The sequence below is a fragment of the Aulonocara stuartgranti genome (assembly GCF_965226115.1).
Source record: "Aulonocara stuartgranti genome assembly, chromosome: 5".
In the NCBI taxonomy this organism is placed as follows: domain Eukaryota; kingdom Metazoa; phylum Chordata; class Actinopteri; order Cichliformes; family Cichlidae; genus Aulonocara; species Aulonocara stuartgranti.
The window spans coordinates 15,553,785-15,575,527 of NC_138943.1; the positions used below are offsets into that span (position 1 = coordinate 15,553,785).

At 39.7% G+C, this 21,743-nt stretch overlaps 2 protein-coding genes across 3 annotated transcripts in view; both read right to left on the bottom strand.

Moving 5' to 3' along the window:
• kcnb1 (potassium voltage-gated channel, Shab-related subfamily, member 1) overlaps positions 1 to 13,248 on the bottom strand; it is a 31,751-nt gene extending 18,503 nt beyond the window's left edge. Inside the window, exons 1-2 of one of the 2 annotated variants that reach the window (XM_082532266.1) lie at positions 13,177 to 13,248; positions 10,225 to 10,879 (exon numbers count right to left, since the gene is read on the bottom strand). In XM_082532266.1, coding sequence (XP_082388392.1) covers positions 10,225 to 10,824 — 600 coding nt within the window. In that variant the 5' untranslated portion in view covers positions 10,825 to 10,879; positions 13,177 to 13,248. Of the gene's footprint in view, positions 1 to 10,224; positions 10,880 to 12,869; positions 12,980 to 13,176 lie in introns of those variants that run through there. The other variant, XM_082532265.1, reaches the window with a different exon arrangement.
• A 543-nt stretch (positions 13,249 to 13,791) lies between these two features.
• On the bottom strand, positions 13,792 to 21,533 carry ptgis (prostaglandin I2 (prostacyclin) synthase). Its single transcript, XM_082532910.1, has 10 exons — positions 20,789 to 21,533; positions 20,253 to 20,376; positions 19,937 to 20,112; positions 19,692 to 19,838; positions 19,442 to 19,554; positions 19,150 to 19,331; positions 15,453 to 15,618; positions 14,961 to 15,142; positions 14,454 to 14,605; positions 13,792 to 14,088 (listed from the first exon to the last, which is right to left on the bottom strand). Exons 1-10 carry the CDS (start codon positions 20,857 to 20,859, stop codon positions 13,941 to 13,943), a joined length of 1,461 nt encoding a protein of 486 aa, XP_082389036.1. The 5' UTR covers positions 20,860 to 21,533; the 3' UTR covers positions 13,792 to 13,940.
• Between the last annotated feature and the right edge of the window lie 210 nt (positions 21,534 to 21,743).

A 21,743-nucleotide genomic window follows, 5' to 3' on the forward strand; every position in this document is an offset into this window, starting at 1 on the left:
CTAATATCATGATTCAGCAGTTGTGCCAGTCCTTGATGGGCTCGCTCCTTCAGGGCTAGTACTTACTTGGAATAACTTACATAGGAGTTTCAATATTAATCACTACACATACTGTTACATCTACATGTGAGACAAAACTTTAGTGCACAGTACACTCTCTTTTTGACACCAACTGCAATAATGAAAGTACCAAATCAAAAATGTCTTTCAATTTACCATAAACCAGACTGTTTTTTGTTTTTTATAGATTAAAGAGTAGGGAACACATATTATAGTGTATATGTCTTCATGTTAAAGAGTGAAGCCAATCGTTGATGCTTTTCCTTCCTAGCTGTGCTAAATATTTTATGATTAATGCAACCACACACGTGTTTTCTCCAGAGCCGCTGTGTCCCAGAATGACTTTTTCTGGAAACTACATCTACGGAGGAACTGTTAGACGAGAGTTAATTGTTGACTAATTTTCCTGTGATTTTTTGCTTTGTTTTAAAGGATAAGCCCCATCCTTTCGAACCTAATCTAATGTAAAGGAAAAAATAATAATAAAATAAAATTCTCTCCATAAAAGTGATTATCAGAAGCTTTTCAAGTAATGTTATCCAGGTTTACCTTAATAGTTAAAGAACTGAGTCTTTACTGTCTATGTAAATACATATGTCTTTGTAGACATACCCCATTTTCAAACAGGACAAATGAATAGTAGAATATGTACGATCCACGCCAATATTATGCAGAATAATTACAATATAAAGCATGACTGTAAGAGGCAACTGTCGTTGTGAACTGGAGTTATACAAATAAAATAAAATTGACCTGAATAGAAAAAAGGGAGACACAGAGCACAGACATATACAGGTGGGCTAAAGAATAAACCAGAGATACTTCTGGGTTTCACACAGCATTTCAGCATTTAATAGGTGAAAGTTGTTTGCTTAACCCACTGAACACCAACCACATCAGGAGAGACAGGTGGTGTCTTTTCATAAATAGAGCAATTTTCATCTGTGGTGGGAAGGTTGTGAAGGTCTAACCCTAATTATACGTATTCAGTTAAGAGAAGTTTTGTTTATATTGTGAAGTGAAAGATTGCTGTCATCTGAGGCCCTACAGACACAATGCTATGACCACATGATTTCCATATCTGTAAGAGGCAGATATTAAACGAATACATCGCCATATAGAGACAACCCAGAATTTGAAGTGTTCTTTCCCCAGGCTAAGAGAAGCACTTGATTTCTTTTTACCCTAAGTGAGAAATCTGCTTCTTTATTATTCTGTTTTCCTGACTCGATTTCTACATGTCACACAAATAATTTTCATAGTTTCAGTCTTCAGTTTTCCAGATCTCCTGATCTCTAATTTGTTTCCCCTTACAGCCATTGGCCCTGAGGCTTCATTCCTCTTTGGAAATGTGATGTCTTAATGTCTTTCCCTAGCTCATGTAACAGCTTAACTCCAAATTGAATGAAAGGCGCTTGCAGCTGACCACCTCCTCACACTCTACTATTCTACGAAAGTCATGATTTTTCTTCATCAGTAAAAATACACTTCTGACAAAACAAAACAAAAATCGACTTTTTCTAAGCATATCCTTGCACAACAATTAAAAATTTAGAATAAGGTCCACAACTGTTACTCTGATGACCATAGTTACATAATTTATATCACAGAAACAGACAGAACATGTCCACTGAAATTAGTAAACTGAGCAAACCAACAAACCACCTTCACTAAAACTTGTTATGCCCCGGTGTAAACCTGAGGAACTGAAATGACACCACCAGTTCAGATCTATCCACTACAAAATGCATGACATGACTTATGAAATACTCACAAACACAACTCTGCCAGACCCTCTGCACATTAACAGTGAATGAACATGAAATATGCAGCACATTGTTGAAACAGCTACTGCAGAAGTTAACTAATAATACTCATTGTTAACTAATAATACTGATCAATATATTACAATTTCAAAAATCTTTAGCACGGCTTTATCTTTCTTTTGTTTGTTGTGTGGTCAGCAATTAGATAACCTAATGTATCCGTAATGCACAAAATTAAAACAACCAATGCCATGATAATTATATAATGATTTCTACTGCACTTACCACTGACTATGTAAGGAAATTTGCAAAGTACATTCAGTCTCCAAACAGGACTGACCTTTCCTTCTATTCTTTTCATCAGCCCAAATAAGATGCAAAAAGATAGAATCCCACCATTTATATATATATATATATATATATATATACGCCCACAGGACACTTCTACGTGTAGCTAGTTCAGAGCTGGAATTCTTTTTGCCTTCAGAACAGTCTTCATTCTTCGTGGCACAGATTCAATGAGATGCTGAAAACATTTCTCAGATATTTCGGACTATGTTGACATGATAGCATCGCACAGTTGCTGCAGATCGCCGCACATCAATGGTGTCAGTTTGCACAATCTCCCACAGGCCCACTACTGGATTGAGATCTGGTGATTGTGGGGGACATTTGAGAATCATGAACCGACTGCCACATTCATGATCATTAACAATATTCAAGTAGGCTGGGGCATTTAAATAATGCTTAATCGGTACTAAGGTGTGCCAAGAAAACATCCCATACTACATTACACCATCAGCAGCCTGAACCACTGATACACGGCAGCTTTGGTCCCTGCTTTTTTTTTGTTTTAACCAAATTCTACCCAGGGGTGTCAAACTCATTTTACATCGCGGGTCGAATACAGCCCCGGACCGGTGAAACTGTCTGTGTAAAGAAGTGACGTATTCAACTGTTTTTGTACCTGACAAAGAAAAAGCTGCTGTGACAAAGAAAGAAATGTGGCAACAAAACTCTTTGGACGTAAACCAATTATGTGTAAAATTACAGAAACTCTTGTGGTAGCTCATTGGCCAGGCTGTCCACTTTTTTGTTGTTGTGTGTTGTGTTTACATCATTTTGTGGAATCTGTTTACCTGCTCTAGCTGTTTGGTGACTGTTGAAAGGGTTTTGTGAACACTTCGCTGAGATTCTGGCGTGTCTGTGGGTATGATGCATGTCTACATTTAAATAAAAGATCTGGGAGTACATCCTGTTAAACCAGATGTTCTCCCTCTCTTGCGTCCGGTACCGCGGGCATTGGGGTTCAAGAGGTTAATTGTTTATTGCTAAATTACTTTGTGTAGTATGAATGTTCATAAGGGAGGTTTTTATGAGTAGGAAAAGCTGTAAAACTTATGAAAATACAGTTAAAAGTCCAAAATGTATGCTTGTGCTTGTTTGTGGTGAGCAGATCAAACAAGTTAAGAATTATAAATGGCTTCAAGCGCAAACTCAGGCCTGTGAGACTCATTTAGACACTCAGGCACTGAGCCATGGCTCTGTGGTACATGCAGACGTTTCTGCACCTCTACCATTCAAAGACACTTTGCATATAGTTTACATAATATTCAACACTGAACTGTAAATCTAGCCTTTTTCAATAAAACAATTTTTATTCAGTGTTTTCATAAAAGCCGTATTTTTATGCATTAGCTACTACTAGGAAGAACACACATGAGGTTTAAAGCCTGAACAAGTTAGAAACCTTTTGTCCTCCATAATGGAAAATGGCTGAAAATATCCAGCTCCTAATTGTATAAATTCTGCATTCAGCGTTTCAGTCTCCAATATCACTGAAGTGCAGCCAGATGCTCCTCGTTTTACGTTTTCGCTAAAGTCCCACACCTGCCTGCATGGATTCTCAGCAAAAAGGCTGAAGACTGGGCTCCGACATATCGACGGGTCATTATTGATTGACATATGAAATTATCTCGTGGGCCGGATATAATTGTATCGCGGCCGGATGTGGCCTGCAGGCCAAATGTTTGAAACCCCTATTCTAACCCTGCAGCAGACATTGAGGCTTCTCAGACCAGGCAATGTTTTTCCAATCTTGTATTTTGTAACATCAGTGTTCTGTTCTTAGTTTACTTAAGTGGGACCAGGTTTGGCCTTCAGCTGCTATAACCCATCTACGCCAAGGTTCAACATACTGCACATTCAAAGATGTTCTTCTGCATACTGTGGATCTATAGGTGGGTACTTGAGTTACTGTTGCCTTCCTATCAGTTCAAAACAGCTTTGCCATTGTCCTCTGACATCTGAAATGAACAATCTTCTTCCCCATTCTGATGCTTGGTTTGAATTCAGCATGCTGTCTTCACCATGTTTGCATTAATAAGCAGCTAAACAGGTATAGCTAAAAAAAAGTAGCAAATGAGTGTAAGTTTCCTTAAAACCAATAAAATTATACCAGGATTCATATAAACTGGTTCATATAATTCATATAATCTTGTACTGCAGTTTCTTCCACATGGAGCTGTGATTACTTAGTTATGGCATGATGGTCTGTTGACAGCTGTAATCATTAAAGATAATCCATTTACTGGATGAAAAAAAAAGCCCAAAACAAAAACAACGCCAAAAATATGTTTTTGTGAATTTTGTCAAAACAATTCACTTATGATTTAATTGGTTGCTTCAATTCCTGCCCTTCAGGCCTTTCGGTGTACCTTTACATGATCTGTTAGTTATTTTTACTGTCTCTGTTCTTCCATTCTACATATCTGACACATTCAATAATGAAATAGAGCAACACCATTAATTATAATAGTCTAAGGAACATTTTTCTCTAAATGTCAGCATTAACCTCCTGAAGCTTTCTGTCTGTCTCAATATAAATATATATATATATGTGTGAGTGTGTGATGTGTGTGTAGGTGTGTAAAAATGGGGGAGGGTGGAGCTTGAGTAAAAGGAAGTAAAATGTCAGTTTTCTTACATTTAAATAAATTTATTCTAAAATTCATAATGAACACTGGAGATACGGTTTTACTGCATTCTAAACATGAAACCATGCAAATACAGTCATATGTGAGCATGAGTGTGTATTTGCTTGTGTAGGAAATAGTGATGACAAAATCGATGATAGGTGAGCGTGGTTAATCAATTCCTGTAGTTAGTAAGTCCATATTTTAAGCACTGTGGTTGAGGTTTTCAGTTTATTTCAACTTTAACCTTTAGAGGCTGCAGTAGACTTTGAATGGCTGCCTTTGACTTTGACTTGAGGGCAAGTTAGAAGGGACACTCAGAAGATGTTGACGAGGAGACAGTGTGACAGGCAGAGAGCGACTGCCGTGAAAGCAATCTCTGGGGCGCTCAAGCTCCTAGCACACATGATCCCAGCCTAAATCTCTGCACCGAACAGACCAAGATAAGATGGACAAATAACCCAAGAAAAGGATGTTACTCCTCAAGTACAGTTAGTAACTTTAGTGCTGCATGGTTACTCAACAGCTTTCTGTCAGTGAAGCGTGTGATTCTCATTTACTTCTCTCTTTCTACAGCTGCTTCATCAACACATACAGTGCCAATCAAAGGTTTGGAGGTACTCGCCCATTACTTCTCACTAGGACTGTACCACGCGTGCTCTGATGTTAACAATCCGCTAGCAGCAACTTCAAAGTAGACACCAAAGCACTCTCTCCTCAAAGTTGGATAAAAACAAATTTGACAAAGGGCTTTAAAATATTCATCAGTGCCCTGTGCAACTGTTATGAGGCATTTAGAGAATAGGAAAATGCCTCACAGTCTGTGTATGAATGTGTTTTGTTTTTGTTTTTGTCTTTTGCAAAGTAACGACACAGTTTAAAGGATAAACGTATAATTGCTGTTGAGATGGCGATCTTTCTAAGATATTAATGAACATCATAGAAGGAAATATTCACAAAGGTACTGTTAAGTCTAATTTTTGAATGTTGTCATTGTGCTTCTTAAATTTGTAAACTCTTCCATCTATAGGATCAAGACATTCCTTTGTCTCTGACCACCTCTCCAGCCACTTTGTGCTGGGGAGGTGCTTGTGTTGTATTGTGTATTGTAACAGTTGTCAATAAATAGCTGCCAGCGAGCTGCTCTTTGAAGGACTTTGGGCTGGAGACAGGTTAGGAGCGTGAGCTTCAAGAGCTGGTTCTTGACCAAAGACTTCCCTCGCTAGCGGGTTGAAGATCTTCTGTTATGTCTTGTTTTCTTCATGATGAATAAGTCTCTAAACTAGCAGGGCTTGTGGAAACACAGACCCAACATTTATACCTCCTTTACTCAAGTGCCTTTAATCAAAATGTCCATTTATATGTGTAACATTAACATTGCATTAGCAGTTGATTCAATAAATATACTGTGTGAGCAACTACAGTCAAATTTCTACGCAAACTCACTGGAGATTAATAAGCAGACTGTCAGGAAACTGAAAAGAAGATCCTGACACTCATACTTATTCAATAGATTCTGATTTAAAACTGTCTTTAGTCATTTTAGTTTACCCTTTTTTATATTTCAGCTTTTCTTCTGTTCATTTAATGCATTATTTTCACAACTTAGGTTGCCTTGTATCAAAATACTTATTTGATACGAGTTATCTATGACATAATTATTACAAATAAACTTGCATTGCTTCATCTTGCCAAATGTAAAATGAATAGACAGAGAGCCCAGCTTTCAGTTTAAATAATTTAACTTCATCAAGTTTTAAAAGGTTTAGGGATAGACAGAGTTTAATTAGAGGCAAGTAGAATAATTTATATTAGTAGGCATGCTGGAACATATAACCATGAGTCATTTCATTAGCTAGAGGATGAGGATATAGTTGTTATCTAATGAGTAAGGAAAATTATATAAGGAAAATTGTCTGCTGACTGGGGAACATTATATAAACTGAAAACAACAGCATACTCACAATGGACATATAGTGGAAACCACAAAAAACACTTCACAGGTTTAAAACATCTACTCTATATTTACGCAAGTTTCTAGATGACATGAGCATTCACACTGATCAATCCTGTCAAAAGCAGGATTAAATCTTAAAGGTTGATTCAGTCCCAGATGTCAAAAGGACATTGGCAATCTTGGCCTGGACTGTTATAGTCACATAGGAAGCTCATGAATCTCATCTAATAACTGTTAAAAACTCGAAAGCTACATCTTAAAATGGACAAAAAGGCCAGTCTAAACTTGTTCACCCTCTTCAGATATCCCTGTCTGTCCAGTCGACAGCTAGAAATAGAGAAGGATGGACAATGCTCCAAATTTGTGAGATTTCTACATATGTATACAATCATAGGCAAGTACAGATATTGTACAGCCTTCGTTGGTCTTCTATGAAATATTTAGTGCAGGCTCTGGATGATCCAGCCCATGATTGATGACAGGAATTCTAGTCTTGTTTTTTTATGGCTTCTTATACATCATCTAACCAGCTGTGACTGTCCAGATGTCAGAAACAGTGACCGATTCTAGTCTGGGTGCTTGTATTGGATTCTGCTGCAGACTGATTTATGAGTAGGAATATCGCCAAGCCACATTTATTTGTCATGTTAACTGTGACATGAGAGTAGCATTATTGGAATTTGTTGCCTGCCATCTGATGCACAATACCCACTGACGGAGCAGGAACTGGTAATTCCACATTTATTAATGCATGGAGGACAAAGATGACAGCAATACTCACGTTTGGCTTTGGTTTCTTCTGTAAATTGTCTGAAGGCGAGCCCATATTAATAGCAGGTTTTAAATAAAACCTTCAAAATAAAATCTATTTAAGATTTTATTATTTAGTAATGGTTTCAGAGGAAGTGGGACACAATTGGTTTTGAGCAATGAACAAAAGAAAATGCTTACAAATTTTACTCTGAATATAAACTTATATACTATGGGATTCAAACTATAACTTGAAACATTTATATAAGTATTGTGATTTTTAAGAATATTGTCAAAGTCCTAATCTGTAAACAGATATTTGTGATATTATGAATAGCAGAAACCAGCAGGATCTAACATGATGTTACATAAATGCTACTGCAGGTGAAAAAGGCTTTTCTTGGTGTTAGGCACTGCTTTGCCAGCGGTCAGACACAATCTCATTTTATGGTGACTGGAATCTGATCTGGGATCTGAGTGCGAGACAGACAATGCTTTGTCAACTTTCCATTGACAAAGAATGTAAACAGAGAGAGGGAAGCTTCAAATTGGGCCTAGAGTCTCCTGGAGAATAATTAATGTGACATTTCCCTGACATTTAGTCAGAAGTATATACCAGAGGAGCCTCAAGAAGGAAGGAAGGGAGGAGAGATATGAGCCAATGCAGAGAAAAGAAAGCCAGGAAGGATGGCAGGGCAGAGAAAACACAGGCAGCAACACTGAGATTTTGTTTTTAAACATTTTTCCCCTGAACATCTAAAAATTGTAGCTTCTTGTTTTGTTTTGTACAAACATTAAAACAGGAACTAAACAGAAGTGCAATTACACAGAAACACAAACAGGCCCACTCCTGTTCAATACCCACTCCTTCGGCGATGATAAAATCGTACTTTTGTTGCCTGGTAACCATTTGTTTTGTGCTAATCGCTACCATTCACCATCTTTTTATGGGCTGCTGCACATTTTTGGTCCAGGATAGGAGAGCACAGCTGATCAGTCTGTGGTTCAAGTTGGATTGCTCAACAAGCCCACAGTTAAATAAATAAATAAAAGAACTAAGACAATACATGAACCCCTTGAATGGTTTTGGTAGCTTGGTCTGTGGTTTAATGTGGTCCTTTTTTAACTAATTAGGAATTAATAAACTCTGCTGCTTGCTATGTCAAGTTTGCTCCTTTTTCTGTCTATCCCTACCCTCCACTATCAAGATATAATGATGCCAAGCCAGGAGGTGATGTGAATTAGCAGCTCAGTTAAATTCTTTTAACATGAATAATAGATATATATAGACATTGAGAGCTAGAGATTCGCCGAAACCACTTTGCATAAGCAATTTTCTGTGTTATTATTCAAAGTGAATCGCTGTACCCATCTTCGTCGAGCACTTCACAACAGTTTGTCGCTGATATTTTGATAAATTGCAGGTATCGGGGCGTGATAACGGAGACAAGAACTTATGGTCGACTCCGAGTGGTCATCTCCTTTTTGTAGGCTACAGCACTTTCTTAGCGCTAACCCAATAAGCATCGATTTTACATCTCTTTGATTCCTGTGAAGAAGACATTTCACTGACAGACTCACAGCACTCATCTCACTCTGTTTGTGGATTAGAGCTGACAGTTCTAACAAATCCTCGCTGCAAAGCATCAGCCGGCACAAATTGCTAATAGTTTCATTTCCATTTCCCATGCAATAATAGCTGCAAGACAAACAAGGCACGCTGCTCCCCTTAAAACTGAGCTGGAAAGAAACAGCCCCCCTCTTTGATCCTTCCAATCCAACTGAGAAGAGTGTGATCAAAGGTTGCTCATGTTTAACACTGCTGTGGTCTCCCAGGTTGCAGTTGCAGGTGTGGCTCTGTGAAAGACCTGCTGATGGCATAACATGCATTGACTAACGGTGCGGGTTAGGGTTATGGTTGAAAGAATTCCATGTCATTTCCAGCTTCTTGTTCATGTGCACAGAGCTAAAATTCAATATCTCAAACCTCTTAATCTCAAAATGATTTTTTTTGGGGGGGGGGGTCACAAAAAAGCAAGTGCTTTAGTTATTTTAATGTAGTTGCACTTTATATTACAGCTTGGTAACAGTGAGATAATAAGGTGGAAAAAAATTAAGTAATATTGTGGAAATAACAAGTTATTACCAACTGGTCCATTTGGTCCACTGGTCTGTTTGTTTGAAGGTCTGTTTTTGGTTTTGATGATAATGATGATGGCAATAATACAGCAACGGTCCTTTGTAACTGCAGCATTACAGGACACAAGGCTAATGAGCCCAATGTCACGTTTTAAAGATGTTTTATAGCGATAAATAAAGGCAGCCATTTATGTTGTTACCAAATTCGTCTTCCTGTTTTGTTCCCAGGTTTCAAATCACAATAACTGCAGACAACAGCACACAAATCCCATGTGAACAAATGGCATTGACAGGCTTTTTCTATGATTTCCAGCATTTACTCCATGTTCCAACTTTTGAACAATCAAAATGTAATGACTGATACATTTTGTGTAATCATAAGCTGTTTCCTCTCCGTGCAATGGCAGTAATCTAAGGTCACCTGGCTGTGCTGATATTTGGTACAGGAGCACTTCCTATTATTTGATTTTTCTTGAATAAACTGAAATTTCAAGCACAACACCGCAGGTATTTCTGCGACAGGGGTCAAAGTGAACATAACCATGATCAACTCACACCCAAAATCCCGTGGCATTACCTTTGCTGCAACAGATGAGCTGGGCTTCTCCAGGAGGTCCCAAAGTTTCTTTCTTTTTTCGGCACAGCAGGTGTTGTCAAATTCTTCTCCCTCTCTGTCTTTTAAGTTGTCTGCCTCCCTTTTGAGTTCTTCATTCATTTGCTCCTTTTTCTGGTGATATCTTGCTTGGCAACACGACTCCAGGTAGATCTCATCGATGCCCCAGTAGTCTAGTTCTTGACTAAATGAAAGGGCGCACATTTCCTCCATCATGTGCAGCTTACCCGTGCGGTAAAAGTTCAGAATAGATGTAAACGCCCCTGGATGCCGGTCGAAAAAGTACTCATTCTCCTCCAGACTGTAATCATCGCACACTTCCATCAGTGATTCGTGCGAGTTGCAATCTCTTAACTTTCCCAAACGCGTTCGTGGTAGCCTGTCTAACGTTCGCCACAAGACCTCATGCGGGAGCCCTCCAACGTTTAGCCTGACTCTGCGGAAACATGACTTGCTGCGAACGATGTCCACTGGTTCAGGTGGCAGCGATGATGTTGACCGAGAGCCGGCTTTATTTAACTCGGCCAAGGATTTCTCCATGATAACTTTAGGTAAAGAGAGCATGAGGACCGCTGAGGCTATGGACTACACTTGATTGTCTCTTCATTCATTATCGTATCTGAAGGAATCACAAAATAAAAACAAACCATTAGTGTTACAGAGCTTAATACAAATGTCAGAGGCCCATTGATTTCTGTTGTAACAGTCGTAACACCTTGCTGCTCTGGCTCTGGGATACATTACCCCAGAAAGGCAAACCTGACTATTGTTAAAATGATGATAAAAGTAAAACAAAATTATTTCACTCACATTAATTCTTCCATATTTCTTCTGAAAATGTCGTTCAACAATCATAAAATGCTTTCTTAACTGTTCACTGGTTGAACTGCTCATGCAAAAATACTGGAAATCAATAAAATTAAGTTATTTCTAATGATATTTCCCAATCAGTTACTGCTGTTCTTGTTGTCTTCAGCATTATTCTATTTTTTTTTTTAATTTCTTCCTAAAACCACAAGAATCTCTTGGTGAACAGATGGGGGTTATTAAGATGACTCATTCACATATAAACAAGGCAAAAAAAAAAAAAAAAACAGAATCCCAGTGCTGCAATCATCTAAAACTGATACTGCAAAAAGCCTCATGTTCTAAAATCTTACAAAACACTTTTGACACTTCTAACAACAGGAACAGAAGAAAAACTGCCTCAGATGCTATAGATCAGATACATTTAGAATAAAGAAATGAAATCATCCTAATCTACCTAAAAAGCTGTTGTGACTTAAATGAATAAAACAGTCCAATCTTCTTTTTTAAAATTGTTTCCTCATCCAATAGTAGAAAAAAATGCTCAGAAAGATAAAAGGCTAAAGCCAGCACACACTGTCATGCATTTCTTTTGGGGGGTTAAAAGATATTTTGGGAAACTTTACCAAAATGCATCCATGCTGTTCTATCATCAATTTAAGCCAGTGTGGGTGAAAAATGCTGATGATAACAAGTTCCCAAAACTTTACACAACCTATTTGTGCTGACCAATTCTGAAGAGAGCTCTCCTCTGTGGTAACAGATGAAATATTTATCTTTATGACAACAACTATTTCTGCTGTGATGGCTTAGATGGCTGCACAAGGTGGCAAAAGAGGTCATCATGCCCATTTTTTCTTACTATTAATATTATTATTATTATTTTGCCTCCACAGAGGTCGATCTGTGCCCGTATGACGCCCATGCAGTGCTGTGGGTGGGTGAGACGCAGAACACCACGCAGTGATGAATGTCGTACAAAGTGAGCGCTGTCCAGTCCAATGGTGCTGAAACACCAGGAAGCAAATGTTCACTCCCTGAATCACGGCGAGCTCCCTTGGGAGGGCAGGCTATCTGACAAGAAAATATAGCCTACGTTACATCCTCTTGTGACGAAGAGGCCAATATTTTTATGGACCATTTATGACAGTACACGTGGCACAAGCTTCACATTGAAACGTATATATTGAGCTTGTGTGTTGTGTGATGAGGGCACGGAAAAGTCCACAACACATCGGGCCTGCAGATGTGATCACTGTCTCACAAAGTTTGTAATCTTTCACAAGCACGAATAGGCCTGAGGACTAGTTTCAAAATGCGCATGCAAAAAAATTTTGAAAAAAAGAAAGAATGAAAAAACTGAACACAAAAGTCTACTGCTGAATTCAAAATGTAGATATTGTTATATCTGTGTTGTGGATATTGCTGGAATAAATAAAACAATAACAATAATAATAATAATAATAAATATTCATTTGAAGCCGCCTCCACCCTCCTCCTGCTTTATCCAAGTCAAAGCTTCGACAAAACAGATTAAACAAACCACAAAACAAACATCAGCCCCACCTTTGTACACACTGGCAATCTGCGTAGCTACATTGGGAATGGTACTAGCCATCTAAAAGTGCAATGTAGTGAATGCAAATCTTCCATCTTTTCCCGTGTTTTTCAAAGGCTCCCTGCTCCATAATGGTGCAAGCTTAAACGCACAGTGTTCCCCCCCCATGCAACTGGAAAGCTATTACAATTGATAGGTTGCACATTACACAAAGTCCAGAAATGGAAAATTAGCTCAAAAATACCTTCGTGAGTTGTCATCCTACACTGAATCAAACCAGCACGTACCGCCTTGTGAACAATCAATCCGCTGCCACAAACAAAAAGGAAGCAGTAGCATTTAAAAAAAATAAAAAAAATTGAGGCGCCGTTATTGGTTTACTATTGCCAGGGTCTAAACCAATCCATTTCCCCCTCCTCTGCCTCCGACATGGCAGAGATATCTTCTGCACGATCTACTGTCTACCCGCCGGTTTCCTGCTCCGCATCTTGCTTCCCTGATTCACCCTGAAGATCAACAAGTACGCCGACAAGCTCGTTCGGACAGACTACCTGTGTTCCCAGTCAGCTGTGTGAGGAGGCGCCGCATCTCTGTGAAGGTGGATCCATGGCAGCTCGGCGCTCTCTTTCACATCTGTTTAACTCTTTCACCACCGCCTCCTGCAAATCTATCATCAAAAACACACAGCTACGTGTACGTCAGACTATGATGTCTCCAGAAAAAGACGCGTAAATGTGCATGTGCACAAAAGCCTAGCATCTGAAAACACACCCGCAGCTCCCACCTGACTGGAGAGACACACTGTAGCTCTATTTATTACGTTATTAGGCACTAGTGATGCATCGTTGTATGGTGTGTGACTGATGTGATCACTTCTAGATTGATCAGTTTCACTAGTCTGCCTTGCAGTCCACCATAACCTGTGGGGAGCGGGCGGGGGTCAGGCCTCCAATGAAGAGTGTGGTGAAATATTTTATATTACACGGCACTACAGTGCAAGCATTTAAATAATTTCAAAGCTGATATCAATCCTGACCCATTACAAAATCAATATAATCGAGCTGTTGCACTGATCTTTAATGTTGCATCTTCTGTATTTGCATTTCCTTTAGAAAATAACTTCTGAACACAGATAAGAAATCGGAGTCATTAAAAATGAGACAAAATCAGCTGGTTAGTGTTTCCTTTAGTTTTTTATTAACATACAAAATTACAAAATTCAAAAAGTTAAATAGGATTTAAGGTGGACTGATCAAATATAAGATACAATAAATAATATTACAGTATGTCAGTAAGTAGTTTGTACAGTAAGGTGCTATGTTCTCTTCAGTCTGTATCGGACCTGCAGGTCTCCGTCTGGCTGGAGCATCCCAAACCCATAACGACTGGGATTAACAGGAGGCAGTTTAGCCTCAGGGTCACACGGCTCCAGATCAAGATGGGTCAAGGCCAAAAAGACAAATCTAAAGAAAAAAGAGGTAAAAACTGTTTACATCTTTTCACACATATTAGTGCACCTGAGGCTGTTTTAACATTTGTACAGGACGTCTGACATTGGCTGTTACGAGTGACTGTTCTCTAATATCCTTCACCTCTGTCATACAGGTCCGTACAGAGAATAAGCAATGGCTGTATAACAGCTTCTTACTTTATGATTGAGAACATAAAAGCAGGACTGAAATGATAAAAAGGGGGGATATTATGTGAAGATGGCCAGAACGAGTAATCAGGTTGAAATTGCATGGAACTCTTTGATGATGAAAGTATTATTTATTTTTCAACTTCAGATAAATAATGGAAATATGTTACAAATGATTTTAACACTCACTGTTTAATAGTTGAAATAGCAAACTCTTTCCCAACGCAGCTGTTTTTCCCTGCACCCCAAGGCATGCTGCAATACTTCAGCTTTTTTCCATCCTTGTAGAATTCATCCTTCACTGTCATATCATCATTTAGGAAGCGGTCGTACTTGAAAGTCTGTCAAGAGCAAAACACGTGGGCTTCGTTAGCTGTGTGTGTTATGATATCATGAAAACAAGCTTGACTTTTTGGCTATAAAATAACATTTCACCTCTAATGAATTAAGACAAATAATAAGAATGAACATTAATAAATAACCAAGCCCTAGTCCTTGACAAAGAATTTGTAGGCATTTACCAGCTTATGCCAGGGGAAGTATTATGCCTGTGTTTTAAATCACAGTGTTTAATCATGCCACCTCGAGGCCAGCTTATTTGCCATAATATAATTAGTATAGAGGGGCCCATGTTGGTGCTGTTAATGCATATATCCTATTCTAGATTAATGCACTTCATATGTACACACTAAATACCTGTGGCTCTTGGTGTATCTGTGGGTCCATTTGAGGGCTGAGGAAAGGGAACAGACACACTCTGTCCCCTCGTCTGAGGTGGTACCTCTTTCCATTGGCCATGTCCAGGATCTTATCCTGCACCACCTCTCTTCTGATCATTACTGCAGCAGTGAGCCGTAGGGTCTCACTCAAAATGCTATCTGTAGAATTGAAAGGACAGCAGAGTGGATGATGTCAGAGGGGTGTCAGTGTGAGTTAAGTCAGCGGTGCCCTCAGGCGTAATTTGGCGACGAACAAACATTGCACAGATACGATTATATGAAAAAGGCAATCAACATTTAATTGGTTCAAAGTTCAAACTGCCATGGCTGCTGTCACTGTTTCAATACACTGCAGTTATTTCTAACAGCTCAAAATGAGCTTTTGTTTCCATCCCACTGGAGCAATTAAACCCCAAGGTAGAAGGGCTCAAGTGAATAACAGAAAAGGCTGCTAGCAGCTGTTACGTACCAAATACAGGTGTGCTGTGCGCTTCCAGCGGGTTGTTCTGGGGCTGCTGAAAGGAAGTATCCCGCCGAGTGGAAAGGCCTCTGATCTCTGACTTAACAGCCTCCATGGCCTCTGGGTGAGTGAGCAGGAAGCCAAGGAGCCAAAAGGCAGCAGGTCCAGCATTACACTGAAACAAACATTGCACGCACACAAACCTTTACACGAGTTTCAGATGAAAAAAAACAACAGAATTCATTTTGTACGTATAAAGCTAATATATACCTAAAATAGAGATACTTCTGATGATGGCTATTATTTGCTTTCCTCTAATTTCTCTGTACTGCTGCTGTGTGAATATGACTGATGTGAGGAGAAGCCAATAAGTCACCCCATGCTTTGTAGGCACCTCTGTCAACCACTGTGGGAGACACCTGAGCCTGTCAGACAGTAATTGCTGTGGGTTAGGGGAGCTGTTCTTACTGCTGCTCATCTCAGGTCAACTTTCCATTGACAGGCAGGGCAAATGAGCAAAAGTGACTAGAAGTACATCACACTGTCTTTCTGCCCTCTTAGATCTTCAGATCACCTTATATAATGCCTCAGGTTGTAATATGAGTCTATCCCAACAGCTGCAGATTCTTAGAGGAAAAATACCTGTCATTTTGGGAATTATAACTGAAGAGAGAGAAGAAAAAAAACATTTCCATTTGCACACAAAGCAGGTATAACAGTGCAGTTTTTAAATGGAAATTTGCATTAAAGGTTATAGAAGGTCATTTTAGTTATATAGCTATTCCCATTAATCTATCCATCAATCTTTTCAACCACTTATCCCACTTATAGGGTTGCAAGGGAATTCAAGCAGACCCCAGCTAACATAGTGGAAAAGGCAGAAAACGAATATACAAAATCAACATGATTTGGACTATAGGAAGAAACTGAAATCCAGAGAAAACTACTGGAGACAAACTTCACACAGGAAGGCCCAACAACCCAGGAAATTCCAACTAGGAGCCTTCTAACTGTGAGGTAATAGTGCTCACCAGCACGACCCCCATACCACTCATTTCCCAACTATTCACGGTCCAAAATGCTTTGCTGGCCAGCTATTGGCTTTGACTATATGACTAAATGTGAAAACGGTGTTGAATAACCTGCAGCATTAAAACCACAGTTGCTATAATGTTTAGGCCCAACTTGTGCAGCAAAAATAGGTCTGACCCATGCCAGGTTATAAACACTGGACCTTGAGGTATGTTTTACGGATGTTGGTGGGGAGGTGAGGTTGCCATTGATTCAATTCAATTCAATTCAATTTTATTTATATAGCGCCAAATCACAACAAAAGTCGCCTCAAGGCGCTTCATAGATACAGAGAAAAACCCAACAATCATATGACTCCCTATGAGCAAGCACTTTGGCGACAGTGGGAAGGAAAAACTCCCTTTTAACAGGAAGAAACCTCCGGCAGAACCAGGCTCAGGGAGGGGCGGGGCCATCTGCTGCGACCGATCAGGTTTGTTCACTGCAGCCCATAAATGCGTGATCACGTTAGGATCTGGCAAATTTCATTCAGCTTCTTGGGTTCTTTGTCATGTTCCTGTTAGGATGCCTGGGTCGTTGACCCAGGGTTTTTGAGTGTATGATATTATTCATATTTTCTAGTTTTTTGGTTTCTTTGAGTTCTGTCTCATGGTTTATGTCTCTGTCTTCTTTAGTTGCTCTGTCTCCCCTATCACCTGCATCCCCTTGTCTAGTTCGCGTCTATGTGTATCCTTAGTTCCTATATCCCCGTGTCCACTCAGTGTTTGTGTCTGCCCTGGTCCCACGTCTCTGTTCCCTCTGTAGTGCCTACATGTGAGGCTGTGTCTTTGTTCAGTCTGTGTTATGTGTTTCCTGTTTTACTTTGAAGGTCTCTGTCTTTTCTCAGTGTGTTCAGTTTACGCTTCTTTGGTCTCGTCAGTTCTGATTTGTCCCAGCTGTGTTTCCCTCCTGTTACTCATTCCCTGATTGCTCCCTCTGTGTATTTAAGCCCTGTGTTTCTCTGTGTCCGTGTCGCGATCTACCGTTTATTTTGCTGTGTGTTTTGTCTGTCCACCGGTGTAAGTTTATTTTGAGTTTTTCAAGTTATGTCATGTTGCGTTCAGAATTAAAGCCTTTTTTGAGTTCACGTCTGTCTCCGGAGTCTGCACCTTGGGTCCTATTCCTGCCTGCACACAGCCACGCCTAACAGTTCCGTCACCTATTCATGCCCAATTTTTCACTACTGCTGCATTCAATGTCCTGGCAGAAGAAGGTAGTGACTGACTGGGAGTGTTGATAGGGTGTGCTTGTTCAGCATCAGTGTTTGTGTGCACTGTATGTGATAAAGACATGATCCAAGGTTTCCCAGCAGAACATTTCGATGTGATGAGAAGCTGGACGTTATTCCCTTCGCTTGTCAATGGTCTTAATGTTGCGGCTGATCGGTGTATGTTTCAGTCAATAATATTGATTCCTTGCAAATGGAAAAAGAACAGCAACCTCCAGCTTGTGCAAGACTCATGACGATGTAGGCGACTTCAGTGAAATCCTAGCATTTACACTTTACACTGAAAAAAAAAAAAAAACCATCAATCTGCCTGTAACACATGTATAAGCTTCACTCTGGCACCTCTCGCCAGTCTCACATTTAATCCTTCTATTCACTGCAGTGGTGCTCCAGTTTCCATTCAAGACAGAGACTGTGTGCTCCAATATCCCAGCAGACATGATAATGCAGAAATATACGTGGGGACTGGCGGGCTTTCCCAAACATGCACAGCAGGTGTGAGAGCCTGCAGTGTGGATAGGTTCATCATTGTTAGAATTACATACATCTGTGTTTAAGGGTGAACAAAGCTTTCTCCAGGGAGAATAACAGGTTAACGATGATGTAAAACTATTAGAGCTAAAATGTAGCATAGAGCAACAGCAGAAACAAAGACCAAATACAGCTCACTATCCCCCCCACCTGGCAGCATGAGTAGTGACCTCATTGCTCCACCACTGAGACCTGTCTGAACTAGTGAAAAACCTTAAATCCCACAGTCACACCTGTGTAAATATTGCTAACAATGGAAACACTTTATATTAAAGCCCAATAAAACAAAATTAATAATATTTCAGCAAGGTTTCATGGAAGATACTGGTGTTACTGGATAGTGTAAAAGAGAGTTCTGCACTAGAGGAAGTATCCATGGGAGTATCAATGTGAGTCTTTTTAAAATGCTTTTCATCCATGCACACCGGTTAAACAACATTATCAGAGGAATTGGACTCTAGCCATAAAAACAAAAGAAAAAAACAAAAACAAAAGACTGACAGCACAACTGCCTGGTATGATGCCTGAAACTGTCAGAAAAAGAGGAAGCAACTTCAACTGACTAACACTGTTCTCATTCTCAGTGTTTGCATGTGTAATTCTTCACACTCAAGGAATACAGAGTGACGTGGAAAACTGATTCATGGGAACTCCAGTTCAAGTTACATGTTGAAGCAGGTAGCTCTGAGTGACTTAGCCACGGGGAATCTAGCATCTATGATTTCATGTTGGCAAGCTGAACACTGTTGTGTGAAATGGTATTCAAGCGATGGGTGCGGAGGAGTTTTTATGCATTGATGCCACTGTAAGGAATTTGTGGATGTTTATGGTTTGTGTGTGAACGGGAAACAATACAGACAATTAAACCGTTCTTACCTGTGTGGTCCACAACTGTAACAGCAGTGCTTTTTTCTGCATATCTGCATTTATCCCCTCCTGTTGTAGGAAGTCACAGTAACTTTGTTGCCAGGTGCTTGACTCTGACCCTCCCCTCAGCCCGCACGGGGAAAGCAGTTCCCACAGTCGCTCCTGCGAGTGGCTGACTGTTCTGCGTTCTTCTGTAATGAAACCATCAGACATTTGCATTATGGTGCTGCGCAGATGCAAGTTTAGTTTATATGTCCATCGAACATCTGTTTTATTTTTGTTAAGCTGCAGTGCAACTTACCGCGCCTGAGTGAGCCACGAGCCAGTTTGGTGAGAAGATTGTCAAATTTGCGGAACTCTTGGTAAGCAACAGCCGCGTTGTCTGTCCTCTCAAAGAATGTAAGATATCCAGCCCTGATAACAACAACAAAAACGGTAAAAACTCTCTTTTTGCTTGTCACAGGTAAAAGCATAAGAATACCACCATGTTTATCATGTTCTTTTTTAAAATGTTAGAGTATTTTTTGCTAGGTTAAAATATTATGCCTTACCTAAAAAGAAGACTATAGCAGAGGTCAAAAAGTCCTTCTTGTTTCCACTCTGAAGGGGCGGACCCATTGTGGCAATGCAGGAGCAGGGTCTGAAGGTGAGTGTTCATGGAGCTGCTGAGCTTGGGAAGGCTGCAACCTTGAAAATGCCTAAGAAATGCAAATTAAAGATAGCATTAAGATTTGCAACACTGATTTCAGTCATATAATTTTGTTGCTTATAAAATCGATAAAGACATATTTATTACTGTTCCATCCATTTCCTCTCCAAGGTAGGCTCGATGTTTGTCGGCTGCAGACTGAACACTTTTTGTATGACCTGGCTTCTGATCCGGGTAAAGTCAAAGGAATCTCTGTCATTCAGCACACTATCAAATGAGTGTGGGTCCAACAGCACTGTCACACGGAGACCGGCAACACGCACCTGTGAGGACAGATTGTTAGTTTGCTCACCTCACCTATCCCCGAAATGTTCAGTATAATATTTTTTACGATTAAAAAATAAACTGCATTCAAGCTTTTGGATTCAAAGAGTAAGTATTAAATTAATTAATCAGAACTTACTGTGAATATATCTCCATGTTTTTCTTTCATCCGGGCCAAAAACTTTGCGGCATCTTTCCCAAACTCAATGGCATGTCCCAGCCATGGAATCCAACCTTCGTCCAGAGGAGGCTCATTTCTCCGCCTGTCATACACGGAAATTCATATCGCAAAAGCATTAGCGTTTGCTTCCTTTCACTTTACATGAATCTGACACAACAGGTTTGCATTCGCATTAAGCAATGCCAAAAGGAGGATTTCTTTAGTTAAAAAGGCAATTGGCAAGTCGTCTTCAGTATAAATCACACTATATTTTGCCGTTAAAAGCAACCCCAAATGCTAAATATTCAATTAGTGATACAGCGTTAAAGTAGTGATCTAATATCAACTACTTTTCCTTCATTTTAATGAATTTTGATTAGGATTAAATGCGCCAAACAAAATAAATAAGTAATCGGTAAAGCTATAACATTTGCAAAATATGCATTTACACAGTAAACAAGCCTTAGTACTAATTTATTATCTGCAAAATCAACATGCTGTAACACTTATCTTACCTTCTGCGAGTGGAGAAACGGAGAACTAGTATAAGCACTCCAGCAATGACTGACAATAGTGTCCACCACATGGTTCTGTAAAGTCTGGCACTCGAGCTGCTCCGTGAACAATGCAGTCCATAGCCCCTGGCGTCTCGCTTATATGTTTAAGCTCGGCTTAACTGTAATTACCACTTTTTAGGAAGGCGTGGAAAAGGTGTGGCCAGTGACAAACAGTTTTGCGCAATGGCCTACCTCACAATAAGCGGTGTCAGACACTGCAAAAACCACACATCACCGACTCCACACAGACAGAAATGATTTAGCCTGACAATTAACCATGTTTACTCTGAGCACCTCGGCTCAAATGTAGTTACACCTCGCAGAGACTGCAGCGTGACAGTGTCGCTTTCAAAGAAAAGCAGCTTGTCCGTACATTTCGAAGCCGTGGCATCACCGAGAAAAAGCAGGTCGTGGTTCAAAGGAAGCATACTTTAAAGAGGATGTCATAAAGTTAAGGTCAGCAACGACATAGTTCAGTTTCCCTTTGGTATTGAGAAACGTTTATTTTTAGCGTCCTTTAGATGACTTATGAAGAGTCATAGAAACATGTGGTTTTTGTTGATGACGTGTTTGTGTACCGAAACTAATTATTGATGACCTGTTTTGGAGTTAGATGGCTCAGGTATGTTTTTTCTTCTTTTTTCTTTTCTCGGTGACATCATGTTATTATCATTTTACTACTAAATGACAAATTAAATAAAAATAAAATCAGCAAGAAACACGACATTTTTGAACTGGTGAACCTAATTAATTATGAAGAAATTATGGCACTGGTAGCTGGTAATTTGTTGCTTGCTTATTAAACTGTTTACCAGCAGAGGGAGTCATAGCTTTACCGTTCCTCAGTAGCATTGTGCGCGTCCTTCTCATACAGGGGAGGAGAATCAACACAAAGCTTCAGTTCCTGTTGGCA